The sequence below is a fragment of the Rhinoderma darwinii genome, chromosome 2, assembly GCF_050947455.1.
Source record: "Rhinoderma darwinii isolate aRhiDar2 chromosome 2, aRhiDar2.hap1, whole genome shotgun sequence".
NCBI lineage: Eukaryota > Metazoa > Chordata > Amphibia > Anura > Rhinodermatidae > Rhinoderma > Rhinoderma darwinii.
In genome coordinates this window covers 419,708,612-419,729,161 of record NC_134688.1, presented here as the reverse complement: position 1 = coordinate 419,729,161, position 20,550 = coordinate 419,708,612, and the positions used below count along the sequence as shown (strand labels likewise).

The window sequence follows — 20,550 nt, the reverse complement described above, 5'->3', positions numbered from 1 at the left end:
ATGCCAAAGAGCTCAATTTTAGTCTCATCTGACCACAGCACCTTCTCCCAATCACTCTCAGAATCATCCAGATGTTCATTTGCAAACTTCAAACGGGCCTGTACATGTCCCTTCTTGAGCAGGGGGACCTTGCGGGCACTGCAGGATTTTAATCCATTACGGCGGTATGTGTTACCAATGGTTTTCTTGGTGACTGTGGTCCCAGCTGCCTTGAGATCATTAACAAGTTCCCCCCGTGTAGTTTTCGGCTGAGCTCTCACCTTCCTCAGGATCAAGGATACAACATGAGGTGAGATTTTGCATGGAGCCCCAGATCGATGTCGATTGATAGTAATTTTGTATGTCTTCCATTTTCTTACTATTTCACCAACAGTTGTCTCCTTCTCACCCAGCGTCTTACTCATGGTTTTGTAGCCCATTCCAGCCTTGTGCAGGTCTATGATCTTGTCCCTGACATCCTTAGAAAGCTCTTTAGTCTTGCCCATGTTGTAGAGGTTTAGAGTCACACTGATTAATTGAGTCTGTGGACAGGAGTCTTTTATACAGGTGACCATGTAAGACAGCTGTCTTTAATGCAGGCACCAAGTTGATTTGGAGCGTGTAACTGGTCTGGAGGAGGCTGAACTCTTAATGGTTGGTAGGGGATCAAATACTTATTTCTCTGTGCACAATGCAAATAAATATATATAATTTTGACTATGTGATTTTCTTTTTTTTTTTTATATAATCTATCTCTCACTGGTAAAATTAACCTAGCCTAAAAATTCTAGACTGTTCATGACTTTGACAGTGGGCAAACTTACAAAATCAGCAAGGGATCAAATACTTATTTCCTTCACTGTATATATACAGTGAAGAAAATAAGTATTTGATCCCTTGCTGATTTTGTAAGTTTGCCCACTGTCAAAGTCATGAACAGTCTAGAATTTTTAGGCTAGGTTAATTTTACCAGTGAGAGATAGATTATATTTTAAAAAAAACTGAAAATCACATAGTCAAAATTATATATATTAATTTGCATTGTGCACAGAGAAATAAGTATTTGATCCCCTACCAACCATTAAGAGTTCAGCCTCCTCCAGACCAGTTACACGCTCCAAATCAACTGGGTGCCTGCATTAAAGACAGCTGTCTTAAATAGTCACCTGTATAAAAGACTCCTGTCCACAGACTCAATTAATCAGTCTGACTCTAAACCTCTTACAACATGGGCAAGAACAAAGAGCTTTCTAAGGATGTCAGGGACAAGATAATAGACCTGCACAAGGCTGGAATGGGCTACAAAACCATAAGTAAGACACTGGGTGAGAAGGAGACAACTGTTGGTGCAATAGTAAGAAAATGGAAGACATACAAAATGACTGTCAATCGACATCGATCTGGGGCTCCATGCAAAATCTCACCTCGTGTGGTATCCTTGATCCTGAGGAAGGTGAGAGCTCAGCCGAAAACTACACGGGGGGAACTTGTTAATGATCTTAAGGCAGCTGGGACCACAGTCACCAAGAAAACCATTGGTAACACATTACGCCGTAATGGATTAAAATCCTGCAGTGCCCTGCAAGGTCCCCCTGCTCAAGAAGGCACATGTACAGGCCCGTTTGAAGTTTGCAAATGAACATCTGGATGATTCTGAGAGTGATTGGGAGAAGGTGCTGTGGTCAGATGAGACTAAAATTGAGCTCTTTGGCATTAACTCAACTCGCCGTGTTTGGAGGAAGAGAAATGCTGCCTATGACCCAAAGAACACTGTCCCCACTGTCAAGCATGGAGGTGGAAACATTATGTTTTGGGGGTGTTTCTCTGCTAAGGGCACAGGACTACTTCACTGCATCAATGGGAGAATGGATGGAGCCATGTACCGTCAAATCCTGAGTGACAACCTCCTTCCCTCCACCAGGACATTAAAAATGGCTCGTGGCTGGGTCTTCCAGCACGACAATGACCCGAAACATACAGCCAAGGCAACAAAGGAGTGGCTCAAACAGAAGCACATTAAGGTCATGGAGTGGCCTAGCCAGTCTCCAGACCTTAATCCCATCGAAAACTTATGGAGGCAGCTTAAGATCTGAGTTGCCAAGCGAGAGCCTCGAAATCTTAATGATTTACAGATGATCTGCAAAGAGGAGTGGGCCAAAATTCCATCTAACATGTGTGCAACTCGTCATCAACTACAAAAAACGTCTGACTGCTGTGCTTTCCAACAAGGGTTTTGCCACCAAGTATTAAGTCTTGTTTGCCAAAGGGATCAAATACTTATTTCTCTGTGCACAATGCAAATAAATATATATATTTTTGACAATGTGATTTTCTGCTTTTTTTTTAAATATAATCTATCTCTCACTGGTAAAATTAACCTAGCCTAAAAATTCTAGACTGTTCATGTCTTTGACAGTGGGCAAACTTACAAAATCAGCAAGGGATCAAATACTTATTTCCTTCACTGTAGATATATATATCTATATCTATATATATACATATACATATATATATATATATATACATACATACATGCATACAAATAATGGGACAGCGCCCTAGTTTCAGATTAGCATTTACAAATTTACTATAGCGAGTGGCTTGGGAGCAAATTTTCTCTGTTTCTGTCCAGCGCTGTATGACGTTGCAGTTAGAGACGCAGATTAAGTGACATTATGACCTACTCCCCGCTTTAAAACGGTTATCTGCCTATGTGTGATGAATGGTTTTTAATTTTGATTTTTCAGATGACTAAATCATGATCCATATCACGTTCCATGCTCTGTGTTTTTGCATAAAGGAGTTACATTGATAAAACTGTCTCATTTCACTCCTGGACACAAGCACGGTACAGTGTCTTGAGCTGGATAAACTTGCAGGTCTGATTGATCACTGACTGCACTTACTCACTGTTGCAGTTTAGTCATATTGAGATGATTTCTAAGGCTGAAGAATAGGGCACAACGTAGAATTCTAAGAAAAGATACTTCAGCCTTGTTATTTCAATTACTTTCTAAAACAGACATGTCAGGAGAGGTGACAGGTCCTCTTTAAAGGGTATATAGATCTTATAGAGGGGAATCCCGCGCTTAGGACCCCCTTCTATTAGGCTGTGTAGAGAGCCGCTAAAAACAATGACTCCCCCACTAACTGGACTCAGCTCAGCTATGAGTTCGGCTGGAATAACACGTACCGTTTTTTGAGCCACACATAGGAATGTATACAAAAATGGAGGTTGCTGATTGGTTGAACAAGTATGATGGTTGCTGATTGGTTGAATAAAGATTCCTTGCAATCAGCGTGTGGCTTTCATACAACTGCATTGTTGGATTTTCTGATATGAGCAAAATGCTTATTTTCTATTTCCGAAAGTATAAGGTCAGGACCGTCTAGGAATAGAACAGCAGTGAGTGCCCAAGGCAACAGATCCTCATCAGCCTTTTTGTTCTCTTTTAACATTTTTTTAAATTTTTATTATTATTATTATTTTATTTTTGTATTATAAAGCTCATACATGTAAAAAAAAGAACAAACAACCACAAAAAGCCCCCCTCGCCATCCGGGGAGCCCACAAAGTTCAAGTCTATCCGAGGAGAGTTCTGTTGGTTCATAGTTGCATATATTTCCCAAACGCCATGGGTTGTCCCATCTTCAAAAAGCTTTATCTATAAAGACCTATTAGGGTATGTTCACACAGACTGTTTTCAGCTGTTTTTCGGGCCGTAAACGTCCCGAAAAACGGTTGAAAAATCGGAAGCAGAACACCTCCAAACATCTGCCCATTGATTTCAATTGGAAATACGGCATTCTGTTCCGACAGGGCGTTTTTTACGCCTCGTTTTCCAAAAACGGCACGTAAAAAGATGCCCACGAAAAAGAAGTGCATGTCACTTCTTGGGACGTTTTTGCAGCCCTTTTTCATTGACTCTACAGAAAAGCAGCTCCAAAAACGGCCTTAAGAAACGCAGCGAATAAAGCGAGTTGCTAAAAAAACAGCTGAAAATCAGGAGCTGTTTTCCCTTGAAAACCACTCCGTATTTTCAGACGTTTTTTATTAAGCGTGTGAACATACCCTTAGGGTGAAATCGCCTTCTTTCCGCAGCAGAAAAAAACATGTTGTAGAATTCCAAATCTTAAAGCCCTAAAATCCACACTGATTTTTTTCACAATGTGTCAATAGGGTTTTGAAAACCACAGCGATTGATATATGATTGTATCCTATTCACACAAATACGAAATTGTTCATGTACGTATATGAAAGGTGGCAGCATACAATTATTCTATAGAAATCAATATGTGGAACATTCAGTACAATGATTATTTGTGAGTGACATAAGTGACATTATTTCCTGTGTCGACTTCTGCTCGTAATGTCTTCTCTTTTATTGTTCTTCAGCTTTCAGCTTACGGTGGAAATATTTGACTACATGGAGTGGGAGCTCAATCTCTTTCATACAGGTCAGTGTTTCTTGTGCTCCCTGACGGATTCATGGAATTCATGTTTGTTGGTGTTCCCTGCTGATGTACAGGAAGACTGAGACCTGTCATCCCAAGTGTAAAAAGCTGCTCCGCGGGAATGTCATATATAACAAAAACCTAATGATTACCCCACACAACTAGCGATTACACCCACAGGTTAATGGTATAGTGCACCAGACATCAATTGGGTTTTGATGTCTCGCTTAAATGTATCTGTCGCGATAGTTTCTATGGGTAACTCCATAGTGATACTGCTTGTACTGAGATTACCAGAAAGATATCTATACAACAAATATAAGGTATAAAACTTGAATGATCCATATAGAATTGATGGGGTTTATATTTTTGCACAATACTGTATATGAACATGCTTTATCCATGGTGTCCAGTGTATGCATTTTTTTTTTTACAAATAGCAGCCTTTCGTTTTAAACTTATATAACTTTAACCCTGTAATAAGCGCCGATATGCCTTTTTACAATGGTTATTAAGGGGCTCTAGTGCGCCGCCTTTTTGTGAAGCTCCGTCATTGCCACTTGCGGCTGCTTCATAATGCGGCAATTCAGGTCCCAGAGTCAGCCAAACAAGTGGAAAAGGCAGAAATGTTTTTGTACCAAAAAAAAGTTAGAAAGGAGAAAAGTTGTAAAAAAGGAAAGACATCCCCCTTCCCCGCCATCTTTATTCATAGCGCTAACCCCAACACAATTATACTAACAAGGACTTATTAAATATCAAAATAAACAGTGGGCAATGGCAGACAAAACTACACATGTACTGTCTACTGTATTTTAAGTAATAAAGAAAGCCGTACCTGTCACAAAAAAGATGAAAAGACCACTAAGATAGTCTAATAAATAAAAACGATGTGGCCGTCTAATCAGCACCTGCACAAGATCTCTAAAAATGGTCGGGTTATTCCACCAGAGTGGGCTTAGCTGTTTTTACTTCTACCATAGAGTAAAAGTGCTCGGAACGCTCTTCTGTACCCTCGGGCAAAATGGGACTCTTTCTAAGGTTTCTTGATGTCATTCTTGAATATGTTCATTCTAAGCATGTCATCCAGGACACGTTTAGGTCAAAACCCTTTAGATTGCTGGTCCCCTGAACATATGCTGCTGGGGATGTCAATGGATTTTGTGGGGGCATTGCCGTGTATGTGCTTGATTTCACTACATGGAAAATAAGGTATTGTAAGTGCCAATCCATTTCTATTGAGGCTAGTAGCCTAATAGACCAGACCTGCACTTTTTTGGGTACTGGGCTCTGACTAATAAAGAGTGGTTACAGTCGGCTTAGTGACTGGTTGTGTGTACAGTGCTGCAGTATATGTCAGTGTGATACAAGTCATTTCAAATAAATAAAACAAATTTTCAGGTATGTTGATGTATAGAAATGTATAATTCTTTATCGGTATGCTACGGCGTAACAGATCGGAATGGCCCCCGCCACTTTGAAGATGCGCCCACCCCACTGTTGAGAGTAAATATAACTTTATTAATGCAAGCATCTACAACTTGAGCAGTAACCAAAGGTATAAATAACGTTATACAGTATATCGGATTTGCTGCATATAGAAGAACCTATAAAAAGGGCTGACATTCCGGTCCTCTGAGCCCCATAGCTGCGGCTGTGGCTGCTGTTTCTGTGGTGGTGCCCATGTCAGTACTAGTATCATACGACCTTACAGAAAGACGTATATCCCATTTCCTAAAAATACAGTAGAGCACATTTACACAGTTGTGCGACTATTGCATGTTCCTTTTATTTCTACATCATTTCATTTCCCTAAGAGGCTTGTTACTGTCACTGTTCTGTTTTTCTAGTATTTCATATTCTGTAAACATATGTGTCCTCAATAAGAGAAGTGAAAACCTCGGACACATATTCTATTGTCGCAATAAATGTAAATGGAATAAGCATATATTTGTTTGTTTCTTGGAATAGCCAGCTTTGTGAAGAATCACTCACTGTGTTACCAGCCATGCAGTGTCAAGAGCACTTCTATATACAGTAGGCTAGTACAGCAGCTTGTACCGCACAATGTTCCAATTTTCTGTGCACCTGTAGTGGAAAGTATTTACTGTCCTGTAATAGTACTGAAAGAATACCGCAGACTCAGAGTTATGAGTTCGGTGTATACACGAAGAAACCGCTACCCTCGTCTATCCCCACCTGCTACGCGGGCTGCTATGAGTACTGCTACGAATACGGACCTGTAGCTGTAATATGCTATAGCTAATATCGCGCTGTCAAGTTGCAAAAAAACAAAAGTGGGTCCATGTATACTAAATGGTCACCTTGACGCTTTTGTTTTTTTGTAATTTGACAGCACGGTATTAGCCATAGACCATCTCATACATCGCTGTCCAGAAAATCCCTCACCGATGTACCAATTTACCAGTCATTTTGAAACATGGATGGGAATTAGCGTATCCCCTTACTAGTTGTGATGTAACAGCAGCTCAACTGAATCTTACTTGTAATGTTACAAGAGCTTGTCAGACAAAAAAATGGTTGTGATGTCACAGAAACTTACCTTACTAAAACCCACTAATGATGTCACGGTAGTTTTCCTGACTGAAACCTCCTTTTGATGTCACAGCAACCTACCTGAGTGACACCCACCTGTGACGTCACAGCATCTTGTCAAACAAAAACATAGTTGTGATGTCACTAAAGCTTACCTGACTGACACATAGTTGTGATGTCACAGTATCTTACCTGACTAGAACCCACTTGTGATGTTACAGTAACTTTATTGAGACTGATACCCCCTTTTGATGTCAAAGCAAGCTACAGAAGTGAAACCCACTTGTGATGTCACAGCATCTTATCTGAGTGATACACAATTATGATGTCACTGATATCTGTTTACCTGCCAGATTCCACTAGCGATGTCACAGCCGCTTACCTGACTGAAACACTCTTGTTAAAAACCATTAACAACCAGTAATTGGGAGACCTGGATGGGAATGAGTATAGCTACTTACATGTAATCTAATAGACTCTAGGGAGCACTTTTTTTAAAAAAGTTTTAAGGTAGCAGTTTTTTTAATAAAACAGGAGGGTTAGATCCCGGCACAATGGAGAGGGGTAACATTCCATAAAAAAATGCTGGGGAATGTTTCCTTTGTTCCAAGAGCGTCTTTTGAGGAAAATAAGTTGAATGGGGGAGCAGGGTTGTCTGAGATAAGAAAAAAGGGTCTGCTTTTTTTTCACAACCACAGCACCGCTATTACCCATGTGCTATGGCTGGTATTGCTCAGCCCGATTAAAGTGAATCTGACAAACCCCTAAATGAAATTGTTCCTGCTAGCAGTCAGAGAAATCTGAAAATAAAGCATGTGGGGGATTTTAAGATTTCCTTCAGTTGCGCTTGGTTCCTGACAGCAAACTTTAGACTATCATTTGTGACAAATACATTTCCAAGATTTCACAGCAATAGCATAAAAAACAGCAGACCTCCGAAGTGATGCTACACAGGAGAAAGAAGAGTCCTTTAAAACAGGGAAAACTCTGTGGTTATAAGAAATCCAACACGCTCCACCACAAGTCACTCACTCTCCTAAGGGCACATTCAGACGTAGCGGATTTGCTGTTGAATTCCACTGCGGAAACTTAGTTCAGACGTTGCGGAAAATAACTGTGCAGAATTTAGGCTGCGGTGCAGGATTTTCCCTCTGCAGCGTGCTCATTATGTTGCGGGGAAGAAACTGAATTTTACTGCGGTTTTCAGCCTTTGCAATGCAAGAACTGAAATCTGTGGCAAGTCCACTGTGATATCTGCAACGTCTGAATTACCTGTCAAATATGCAAATGTTGCTGCAGATTCGTTGCGTAATTGCCCCAAATCTGCACCAACATTTGCAGCAGAAAAATTCCGCCACGGCTGAACATGGCCTTAGTCACACGGAGGGGAGGATGGAGTTGCAGTATCGTGGGTCATGCATATTCTCTTTAACATTATTTAATTTAATCGCATATATTTTTTGTGCTGGTTAAAAATCCACTGCACTGTTCTGTATTCCATAAAGAGGGAAAAGGAAGAGTTGAAGCGTTCTGCACTATTCTCTTCCCTTTTTCCATCTTTAGGGTATACAGTACAGTGGATTTTTGATAAGCACAAAGAATATTTGCGATTGGATTAAACCAATGAAATGAAAGAGAATATGCATTTCCCCTCTGTGTGACATAGGGCATGGCCAGACATGGCGGAATTGCTCTGGAATTCCGCTGCGGAAATCCGCAGCGGACATTTTCTCCATTGGTTTCCACACCTTTTTAGGTAGGTTCGTGCACACGTGGCGGAAAACTCCACTGCGGCCCATAGGCTGCGGTGCGGAATTTGGTGTCCGCAGCATACACTGGCTGTTGCGGACGTGTAGCGGACTTGTTGCGGACTTATTGTGGAATTTCTCCATTGACTTCAATGGCGATTCAAAATCCCGCAATGAAATCCGCAGATGTTATGTGTGTTGCGTTGCGTATTGGTTTTACGAATAGGATATTTCTTCATTCTGGCTGGACCTATGTATTTCGAGGTCTATAGCCAGACTGAGATGGAATGTTTTAAAAGACAGCAGGAAGTACTCTTCACCTGAATACGCAACGGCTAATCCGCATCAATTTACTGCACATTTTAGGCAAAGCCAGAACAGAATCTGCAACGCAGATTATGTGCGGCATTGATGCGGACAGTGTCTGCAGAAATACGCCACGTCTGGCCATGCCCTAAGGGTGGTTTGTGACTTTTGGTGAAGTGTGTTGGGTTTCTCATATGCAGTTGTGTAGCCACGGATTTTTCTTGGAGAGAATTTTTTTTCCAAAATGATCCAATTTTATTTGTGTCTCACTCCCACTTCTAACAATACATTCTTTTAATGACAATATTTTAGAAAATTACTGCTTAAAGAGGCTCTGTCACCAGATTTTGCAACCCCTATCTGCTATTGCAGCAGATAGGCGCTGCAATGTAGATTACAGTAACATTTTTATTTTTAAAAAACGAGCATTTTTGGCCAAGTTATGACCATTTTTGTATTTATGCAAATGAGGCTTGCAAAAGTACAACTGGGCGTGTTGAAAAGTAAAAGTACAACTGGGCGTGTATTATGTGCGTACATCGGGGCGTTTTTACTTATTTTACTAGCTGGGCGTTCTGACGAGAAGTATCATCCACTTCTCTTCAGAACGCCCAGCTTCTGGCAGATCACGCTGTGACGTCACTTCCCCAGGTCCTGCATCGTGTCAGACGAGCGAGGACACATCGGCACCAGAGGCTACAGTTGATTCTGCAGCAGCATCAGCGTTTGCAGGTAAGTAGCTACATCGACTTACCTGCAAACGCCGATGCTGCTGCAGAATCATCTGTAGCCTCTGGTGCCGATGTGTCCTCGCTCGTCCGACACGATGCAGGACCTGTGAGTGACGTCACAGCGTGATCTCTCGAGAACACGGCTGTGTCTGCACTGCCAGAAGCTGGGCGTTCCGAAGAGAAGTGGATGATACTTCTCGTCAGAACGCCCAGCTAGTAAAAGAAGTAAAAACGCCCGATGTACGCACATAATACACGCCCAGTTGGACTTTTACTTTAAACACGCCCACTTGGACCTTTGCAAGCCTCATTTGCATAAATACAAAAATGGTCATAACTTGGCCAAAAATGCTCGTTTTTTAAAAATAAAAACGTTACTGTAATCTACATTGCAGCGCCTATCTGCTGCAATAGCAGATAGGGGTTGCAAAATCTGGTGACAGAGCCTCTTTAAGCAGCTTCCCAATGTGTAAAATTCATCTATTCAATATACAATATGCCATCAATGTTTCTTCAGTGGGTGGCTGACTGCTGGCACCTTCACCACCGCCTTGAATGAAGGGCTTGCTGTCCCTTTTTGGCTTTCCTCTGGCGCTGCGCTGCTCCCAAACAGGCACGGTTTCTAGTATTTAAGCGAATGGGGCTGTTCCTACACAATGCCAGTAGTGGTTCTGTTTATTAGAAAACCCAAAGGGGCTGCGTAACTTTACTAAGCACCACAATATTTTTATTCTAAGCATTGGTGGGCTCTCAGAGGTCACACCACCAAGGATCTAACATTGATGGCATATCCTATCGATATGCTATCAATGTTGGTTAATATAAGGGGACTGTATTGGGAGAAATTAAAAAATATACTTTCATTAGCAAAAAAACGTCTGCTGACATTATAAGGAATATAGAGCAGTACAGCCACAAATAATTTCAATTCCTAAGGCCAGGATCACACACACAGTTTTGATGCAGTTTTTGGCTGTTTTAAAAAAAAATCAAAGCCAGAAGTGGATCCAAAGGGAAGGAGAGGTATAAAGAAAAGACTGATGCATCTACTTTTTTGTGTCCACTCTTGTGTTTGGCTTAAAAAACTGAGCCAAAAACTGCACCAAAAGTTTGTGTGTGATCCTGGCCTTATGATTGTCCTTATGATCTTTCAGCAACCGATAGACTGACATTTACCGGACTCCACAGTATTCAACTTGTCTGGCTTCCTTGCACTATGCTGCATGAATGTCAGGTATATTTGTAATAATTCTAGGTCCAAACTGGAAGTGATGACTTTATTAATATCTATACATATTGTATAAGTACGGTAATTTGTATGATGACATATATACAGTGAAGGAAATAAGTATTTGATCCCTTGCTGATTTTGTAAGTTTGCCCACTGTCAATTTTTAGGCTAGTTTAATTTTACCAGTGAGAGAGAGATTATCTAAAAAAAAAAAACAGAAAATCACGTAGTCAAAATTATATCTATTTATTTGCATTGTGCACAGAGAAATAAGTATTTGATCCCTTTGGCAAACAAGACTTAATACTTGGTGGCAAAACCCTTGTTGGCAAGCACAGCAGTCAGACGTTTTTTGTAGTTGATGATGAGGTTTGCACACATGTTAGATGGAATTTTGGCCCACTCCTCTTTGCAGATCATCTGTAAATCATTAAGATTTCGAGGCTGTCGCTTGGCAACTCAGATCTTCAGCTCCCTCCATAAGTTTTCGATGGGATTAAGGTCTGGAGACTGGCTAGGCCACTCCATGACCTTAATGTGCTTCTTTTTGAGCCACTCCTTTGTTGCCTTGGCTGTATGTTTCGGGTCATTGTCGTGCTGGAAGACCCAGCCACGAGCCATTTTTAATGTCCTGGTGGAGGGAAGGAGGTTGTCACTCAGGATTTGACGGTACATGGCTCCATCCATTCTCCCATTGATGCGGTGAAGTAGTCCTGTGCCCTTAGCAGAGAAACACCCCCAAAACATAATGTTTCCACCTCCATGCTTGACAGTGGGGACGGTGTTCTTTGGGTCATAGGCAGCATTTCTCTTCCTCCAAACACGGCGAGTTGAGTTAATGCCAAAGAGCTCAATTTTAGTCTTATCTCACCACAGTACCTTCTCCCAATCACTCTCAGAATCATCCAGATGTTCATTTGCAAACTTCAGACGGGCCTGTACATGTGCCTTCTTGAGCAGGGGGACCTTGCGGGCACTGCAGGATTTTAATCCATTACGGCGTAATGTGTTACCAATGGTTTTCTTGGTGACTGTGGTCCCAGCTGCCTTGAGATCATTAACAAGTTCCCCCCGTGTAGTTTTCGGCTGAGCTCTCACCTTCCTCAGGATCAAGGATACCCCACGAGGTGAGATTTTGCATGGAGCCCCAGATCGATGTCGATTGACAGTCATTTTGTATGTCTTCCATTTTCTTACTATTGCACCAACAGTTGTCTCCTTCTCACCCAGCGTCTTACTTATGGTTTTGTAGCCCATTCCAGCCTTGTGCAGGTCTATGATCTTGTCCCTGACATCCTTAGAAAGCTCTTTGGTCTTGCCCATGTTGAAGAGGTTAGAGTCAGACTGATTAATTGAGTCTGTGGACAGAAGTCTTTTATACAGGTGACAATTTAAGACAGCTGTCTTTAATGCAGGCACCAAGTTGATTTGGAGCGTGTAACTGGTCTGGAGGAGGCTGAACTCTTAATGGTTGGTAGGGGATCAAATACTTATTTCTCTGTGCACAATGCAAATAAATATATATAATTTTGACTATGTGATTTTCTGTTTTTTTTTTTTATATAATCTATCTCTCACTGGTAAAATTAACCTAGCCTAAAAATTCTAGACTGTTCATGTCTTTGACAGTGGGCAAACTTACAAAATCAGCAAGGGATCAAATACTTATTTCCTTCACTGTATATATAGTTTTGACAGTAGTCCTTACGTAGGAATATCTATATGGAATTATTCACATACAGCATGTAGCCATGGATTGATCTCACATAGTTTTCACACAGGATTGGGACGTTAGTCATATTATTACTAAGTAAACAGCCGCTTCCTTTCTGTTGACCTGTACGGAATCTTAATGTGTCATAGGAAGTAACACCACTGTGCCATGGCATAATAGTCTAACGTTCTCACTGACTACAGTGTGTCAGTGCTTCAGCAGAATAATGTTACATTCCTCTACATGAGAGAAGCCAGCTCTCTACAATGGTTATTTGACCCTCTTCTTGTTTTCGTTCTTGTTATCTGAGACGCTAACTGCTATAGACCACCCCTTGTTGTTCGGCTTATTAGGCATGTTAATATTATTGAAGGGGCCCATAATCTACACCCCCCTTTCTATTAGATGCAGTGCTAAAGCTTAGAGAGTCGACTCTTTGTTCAGTTTGTTTCCACAGAGAAAATTAATTTCAACTAGTGTCCTGTATCTCAAACTGTAACAGTGCCGGACCCCTTTAAAAGTTGACCACATCCATGGCACTGGGGGTATAACATACAGAAATAGTATAAAGGTGCATCAATTCTCATACCACCTATTTACACAGCTAACCGTTTTTATACACCTCGATAGTGAGGCTTGCTTTAAGGGTAACTAAACTTTCAGAAAACTTCTGACATGTCATAGTGACATGTCAGAAGTTTTGATCGGTCGTGGGCTGAGCACTGAGAACCCCACTATCTCTAAAATGTAGTAGCAGAAGCGCTGAGCCGCTTGGTTACTGATCGGCTCTTCTCGAAAAGCCGAGGTAACGGTGTACGGGCTCAATAGAAAGGCCATGGGCTCGTACACCAACTGCTCGGCTTTCCCAAAAAAGGCGATCAGAAACTAAGTGGCTCAGCACTCACCTGAGCGCTTCTGCCGCTTCATTTTAGCCATCGGTGGGGGGTCTCAGTGCTCAGACCGACACCGATCAAAACTTATGACATGTCACTTTGACATGTCAAAAGTTTTATGAACGTTTAGTTACCCTTTAACACTGGCTATATAGTCAGCAACGGTGAAATCTAGCAACTTTGGCGGATTTGCGACAGTTTATTATCATGAAGCTTGTACAAGTGAAGTACATTGAAACCATGTCCCTGTTACAAGCTGTGTGTCCCATTGATAAAGAGCGTACATTTTTTTGTGATGCGGTTTTTGGCTGCACGGCACACTTACGCCACACAGCCGCTATGTGTATGAGCACCCCTAACATTTGAACACTGTATCAAGTGGAAATGATCAGGACTGCAGGGGTATTCATAAGCCAGTCAGGCCCACAGCCTATTCAGAACAGTGCACCCTTGTGCAGTAGTTGGTGCACCAACTACTAAATGAATAACCTAAAATATATTTTAGTTCCGTGGTATTTTCAGGACCAGAGGCAGTTTAGGCTATGTTCACTTCTGCGGCGAAGGCTACCTTCAGAGCCTCTGTCGCAGATTCCGTAATTTCTCACGGGAAAAATAGCGCTGCATGTGGCATGATTTTTCCCAACAAAAAGACAGACACATAGGCGGGAAGGACCCCATTGGCTTCTGTTATAAACAGAAGCCACAACGCAGATGTGAACAGAGCCGTAGCCATTTTTAGTGCATGTTGGTTTAACGGCTATAGACTTTTATATTAAGAATTAAACCAATATAATGTTTCATTGCAATATTTCCAAATTGCAATCTGCCTGTGTCAGATGCACAGCACAGATTGCAAAAAATATATCAACTATCAGGTTCAACTGTTGATGCGCTTTCTTTGCCACTATGGTTTCAGTGATTTATTGGAAAAATTTGGGTGGATACCCATAAGCTCACAGTTTGTGTCAGCCGAACATAACGTTGCTTTATTATACTTGGTTTTATTTTTATTTTTATTTGTTATATTTTGTATATATATTTTGTTTTTGTTATTTTATGTTTTTTATTCCAAGTTGTGCAAAGTTTGTCCGAATATGAGCTTAAATACCCCCAGGGATATCTCCCCGTTGGTATAAATATTCAGCCTGATAGATGCTGTTGGAGTGTGTCCTCCGTCTGTTGCATCTATATTATTATATTGAGACTGGATAGCTGCAATTTGTATGGATATCAGCCTGTGTTGGCTGATGCAGCTATCAGCTGCTAAGTCCTTACAGGGGCTGCTGCTGTTGTGCTGAGTCTGGATAGCTGCACTATCTAGGGATGTGAGTCAGTGTTTATCAGCTACAGAGCCCTTATAAGGGCTGCTTTCTCGTTCCTGTCACTGAACTCACTCTCGTGCTGAGACTCGGTAGCTGCACTGTCTGAGGCTGTAAGCCAGTGTATATCAGCTGGTGCAGCTGCTAGCTTCTAAGTCCCCTTAGGGGCTGCTTCCTCGTTCCAGTCTGTCACTGGACTCACTCTCGTGCTGAGACTCGGTAGCTGCACTGTCTAAAGCTGTTAGTCAATCTTTTTCAGCTAGTGCAGCTGTCAGCTTCTAAGCCCTTATAAGGGCTACTTCCTCCTTCCAATCTGTCACTGAGTTTGCCCTACGCGTTTCCTTGCTATTACTGATGTCTGCCGCAATTCTTCAGGGGCCTGCAGTAGGTAAGTATTATTTGTTTGTTTGATAATTAGCATACAATGGCATAAGGAGACATTCAGTGATGTCTGACGTCGCTTGTGTTTGCTAGCCGCATTTGGCGGCAGGACGCTGCACAATTTAAAGTGCAGAGTCCACCCCCATAGTAATGTGCCAGCCTATCAAGAGACATGGCACTCCCAGCAAACTCACTCCCCCTGTCTAGGGGCTCGTCCGTCTGGGACCAATCACAGCGGTCAGGAGACCCCTGCCCCAGTGTGACGTGGATGGGGTTGATTGGCCTGACGGATGCACTAGAAACTAGTGTACAGGTCTCCCCCATACTCCCCGACGTCAGAGCCATGGGAGGGGCCTGGAGTGGTTTGTTCTGCATGCCTGTTTACAGAGTGCCATGTTATCTCCTGAGGCTTTGCTGCACTTGCTAACTGGGGTGCAAATTAGAAATATGTGAGTTTTATTACACATGTATATTGTGTGAGCAGGTTTATTATTATTACAGAACAGCAAACTGGCTTCACTGGACGTTCTTGTTACTTTCTGTTGATGGACAAAAGGATCAATAAGTGTCACCTCCCTTTATTTTGGGACATACACCCCAGTTCAGTCACATTGAAATGCCTAATGTACATGTTTGGACATATTATGTGGCGAGTACAGTCCTTCTTAGGAGATTGATTCTGCATGTGAAGTGAGTCTGTATCTCCACTTTATGATACCACAATGCTGTACTCTGTATAGACATGTACTTGGCTAAGAATTAGTGTTTTATTTTATTTTTGTATGTTGAGCTGTTCTAGTTACTGGATATTTATAGCCAGGCAGATTAATGGGTTTCGCCTCTCTTTTCTTTGGGGCGTGCATCCCAGTATAGTCACGTAATTCTATCTAGTGTAAATGCTCGGACGTTCTTGTGTGCCGATTACAGTAATTAGACTATCAGTCCTTTCGTGCTGTATTTGCTGTTAGTCTAGATCTCCACCTTATGAGTCCACAATACTGTGATCTATTTAGTCATAGACTTCGTATCTTATATAAAGCTGGTGAATGACATATAGTCGTTTATGCCCTGAGGACTCAAGGTCTGCAGCCTATATATCCAACGGCATTCTTTTTGGAGAAGAAGTCTGTCCAAATTTCCTCCACGACTAGATGGTCTGATGACCTCTATTATTTGAAAAGAGATCTCCGCCTCCCTGTTGTCATGTGCTTCTTTCATATGTCTCGCCAAACATGTGTCCTCTTTCCGTCTCATATTTCCTATGTGGTCCAGGACTCTTCTTCTGAACTCTCTGATGGTTTTTCCCACATAGTTGAGTGGACAAGAGCATGTGGCCATATACACTACTCCTTTGGTCTTGCAGTTTCCAAATTCTCTATTGGAAAACACTTGCCCAGTGGATGTACTACAGAAGTTTTTGCTTATTGTTATGTGCTGGCAAGCCCTGCATGATCCACACCGGAAGGTTCCTACTGGTCGGTCAGGTAGCCAGTCCTTTCGAGGGAATTCCTCGGTGAAGTGGCTATGCACGAGGCGGTCTTGGAGGTTTCTTCCTCTTCGGAATGTAATTAGTGGATAAGGTGCCACTGCTTTACTGAGGTCACCATCCGCTCTCAAGATTTCCCAGTATTTCCTGAAAATGCCTCTGATTTCCTCATGTCTGACATCGTAAGTGCCCACCATCCTGACTTTATTCTCATTCTTTTCTACCTTGGTGATAGCCTGTGGGATCAATAGGTTTGTTCTGTTATTCGACAGCGCATGTTGGTAAGCCTGTCTCAAGGTTTTCTCCGGGTATCCTCTTGTTTGGAATCTTTTCCGGAGCTGTTTGGATTTGCTCATGAAGTCACCAAGATCGGAGCAGTTTCTCCTTAACCTCAGATATTGCCCCTTAGGGATCCCTTGTTTTAGGGGGATGGGATGATGGCTATCCCATGCTAGAAGGCTGTTGGTGGCTGTACTTTTGCGATAGAGTGTGGTGGTTATTTGACCTGATTCGCTTTTAAAGATGGTAATGTCAAGGAAATTGATCGATGCCTCATGTATCTCAGACGTGAAGAATAACCCTAAACCATTGATATTAAGAGTGTTAACCAGTTTATTGAAATTTTCAACTGTGTCATTCCAGATGATGAATATATCATCTATGAATCTCGCCCATAATAAAATGGGCGAGGTGGCTGAAGCAAGATTTTCAGCAAACACAACCTGGTCCTCCCACCAACCCAAATATAGGTTGGCATAACTAGGGGCACAAGGGCTGCCCATAGCCGTCCCTCTCAATTGATGAAACATTTTGCCTCCAAACAAGAATATATTTTTTGTCAAGATGAAATCGAGCATGTGGAGAATAAGCTCGTTATGGGCCTTGAATTGGTTGCCCCGAGTTTCAAGAAAGCATCGTACAGCCTCACATCCCTGGGCATGAGGGATGGAGCTGTACAGTGCTTCTACATCTAAACTTGCCAACATGGCTCCTGGGGGAATCTCCAAGCCCTCTAGTCTCTTAAGGATGTCTGTAGTGTCTCTCAGATATGATGGTAGGGCATAGACGAAGTCCCGTAGTACATTGTCTACGTACGTACTGACATTCTGTAAAAGGCTATTTATACCGGATACTATTGGTCGGCCTTTGAGGGGGTTCATACCTTTGTGTATCTTCGGTACACTATAAAAGGTCGGAATCTGTGGGTGGTTGGGGCTCATAAAGTCGAATTCCTCTTTGCTGATCAGTTTGTCTCTCCAGGCCTTTTGCAGCATGTTGAGGAGTTCCCCACTATGATTGTCTATTGGGTTATTAGCTAAAGTGCAGTAATTACTTTGTACAGATAGTATGCGTTGGCACATATCTTTGTATACCTGCACCTCCATCACTACAAGATTTCCCCCTTTGTCTGCAGGTTTGATTATTATTGTTTTGTCCCCCTCAAGGTTACGTAGTGCAGTGATCTCTTCTGCTGTCAGGTTGCTACGGTGTTGTTGTAGTTCCCTGTTCGTGCCCAATTGTTCTATTTCTCTAGTCACCAGGTTCACAAACATATCAATATTATTTGTTTCATTCATTGGTGCTGCTTTAGTGCTTCTGTTTTTAAGATTGGTAAAGGGTCCCTGTCCTTCCGGTCTTTCATTTTCTTGAACTAGACCCATAAGGTTTAAGAAATCGGGATAATCACTTTCTTCGATATCTAATTCCCTACATTTCTGTTGGTCATGTTGTTTAAAAAATTTGATCCATTTCAGTTTGCGGGCAAAGAGATTCAGATCTTTTACCCATTCAAAGGTGTCAAAACGGGTAGTAGGTACATAGGATAGTCCTTTTTTTAAAAGATTGATGTCCTGGACTGATAAGATTTTTTTTGAGATATTAATGATTTGCGTTGTGTCAGTCTTACCCTCATATAGCTCTGGGTTAGTGTGCTGTGGGTTATCATCTCTTGCACCTTCTAATCCCTCTCTTGTTGTATGGGTCTTGTTCGTAGTGTGTAGTTGGTGGCTGGGTAGTCGGCCCCTAAAAAATCCCTATTACCTTGATGAGCCCTCCTGGAGCGTCTGCCTCTTCCTCTCTGTACTGTCCCAAAACCCGGACCCTTTCTTGAATGACTATAGCTAGTGCCCGTACTTTGCTTGTTCACACCCTCTGTGTCAGACTGGTCAAAATCCGAAGAGGATCTCTCTGAGTGAGTATCTATTCCTGGAGTATTGCCCTCAACAGAAAGTAACAAGAACGTCCAGTGAAGCCAGTTTGCTGTTCTGTAATAATAATAAACCTGCTCACACAATATACATGTGTAATAAAACTCACATATTTCTAATTTGCACCCCAGTTAGCAAGTGCAGCAAAGCCTCAGGAGATAACATGGCACTCTGTAAACAGGCATGCAGAACAAACCACTCCAGGCCCCTCCCATGGCTCTGACGTCGGGGAGTATGGGGGAGACCTGTACACTAGTTTCTAGTGCATCCGTCAGGCCAATCAACCCCATCCACGTCACACTGGGGCAGGGGTCTCCTGACCGCTGTGATTGGTCCCAGACGGACGAGCCCCTAGACAGGGGGAGTGAGTTTGCTGGGAGTGCCATGTCTCTTGATAGGCTGGCACATTACTATGGGGGTGGACTCTGCACTTTAAATTGTGCAGCGTCCTGCCGCCAAATGCGGCTAGCAAACACAAGCGACGTCAGACATCACTGAATGTCTCCTTATGCCATTGTATGCTAATTATCAAACAAACAAATAATACTTACCTACTGCAGGCCCCTGAAGAATTGCGGCAGACATCAGTAATAGCAAGGAAACGCGTAGGGCAAACTCAGTGACAGATTGGAAGGAGGAAGTAGCCCTTATAAGGGCTTAGAAGCTGACAGCTGCACTAGCTGAAAAAGATTGACTAACAGCTTTAGACAGTGCAGCTACCGAGTCTCAGCACGAGAGTGAGTCCAGTGACAGACTGGAACGAGGAAGCAGCCCCTAAGGGGACTTAGAAGCTAGCAGCTGCACCAGCTGATATACACTGGCTTACAGCCTCAGACAGTGCAGCTACCGAGTCTCAGCACAGCTACCGAGTCTCAGCACGAGAGTGAGTTCAGTGACAGGAACGAGAAAGCAGCCCTTATAAGGGCTCTGTAGCTGATAAACACTGACTCACATCCCTAGATAGTGCAGCTATCCAGACTCAGCACAACAGCAGCAGCCCCTGTAAGGACTTAGCAGCTGATAGCTGCATCAGCCAACACAGGCTGATATCCATACAAATTGCAGCTATCCAGTCTCAATATAATAATATAGATGCAACAGACGGAGGACACACTCCAACAGCATCTATCAGGCTGAATATTTATACCAACGGGGAGATATCCCTGGGGGTATTTAAGCTCATATTCGGACAAACTTTGCACAACTTGGAATAAAAAACATAAAATAACAAAAACAAAATATATATACAAAATATAACAAACAAAAATAAAAATAAAAATAAAACCAAGTATAATAAAGCAACGTTATGTTCGGCTGACACAAACTGTGAGCTTATGGGTATCCACCCAAATTTTTCCAATAAATCACTGAAACCATAGTGGCAAAGAAAGCGCATCAACAGTTGAACCTGATAGTTGATATATTTTTTGCAATCTGTGCTGTGCATCTGACACAGGCAGATTGCAATTTGGAAATATTGCAATGATACTGGCACTTTAAAAATATATATATCCCTAAAGATATAAACCAGTGAATTTCAGAATTGT

The 20,550-nt window shown here is 42.2% G+C and overlaps 1 protein-coding gene across 1 annotated transcript in view; it reads left to right on the top strand.

The window, feature by feature from the left end:
- HIP1 (huntingtin interacting protein 1) overlaps positions 1 to 20,550 on the top strand; it is a 156,128-nt gene that overhangs the window by 53,142 nt on the left and 82,436 nt on the right. The window contains exon 7 of the mRNA XM_075854258.1: positions 4,376 to 4,437. Within this exon, the coding sequence (XP_075710373.1) occupies positions 4,376 to 4,437 (62 nt within the window). The remainder of the gene's footprint in view (positions 1 to 4,375; positions 4,438 to 20,550) is intronic.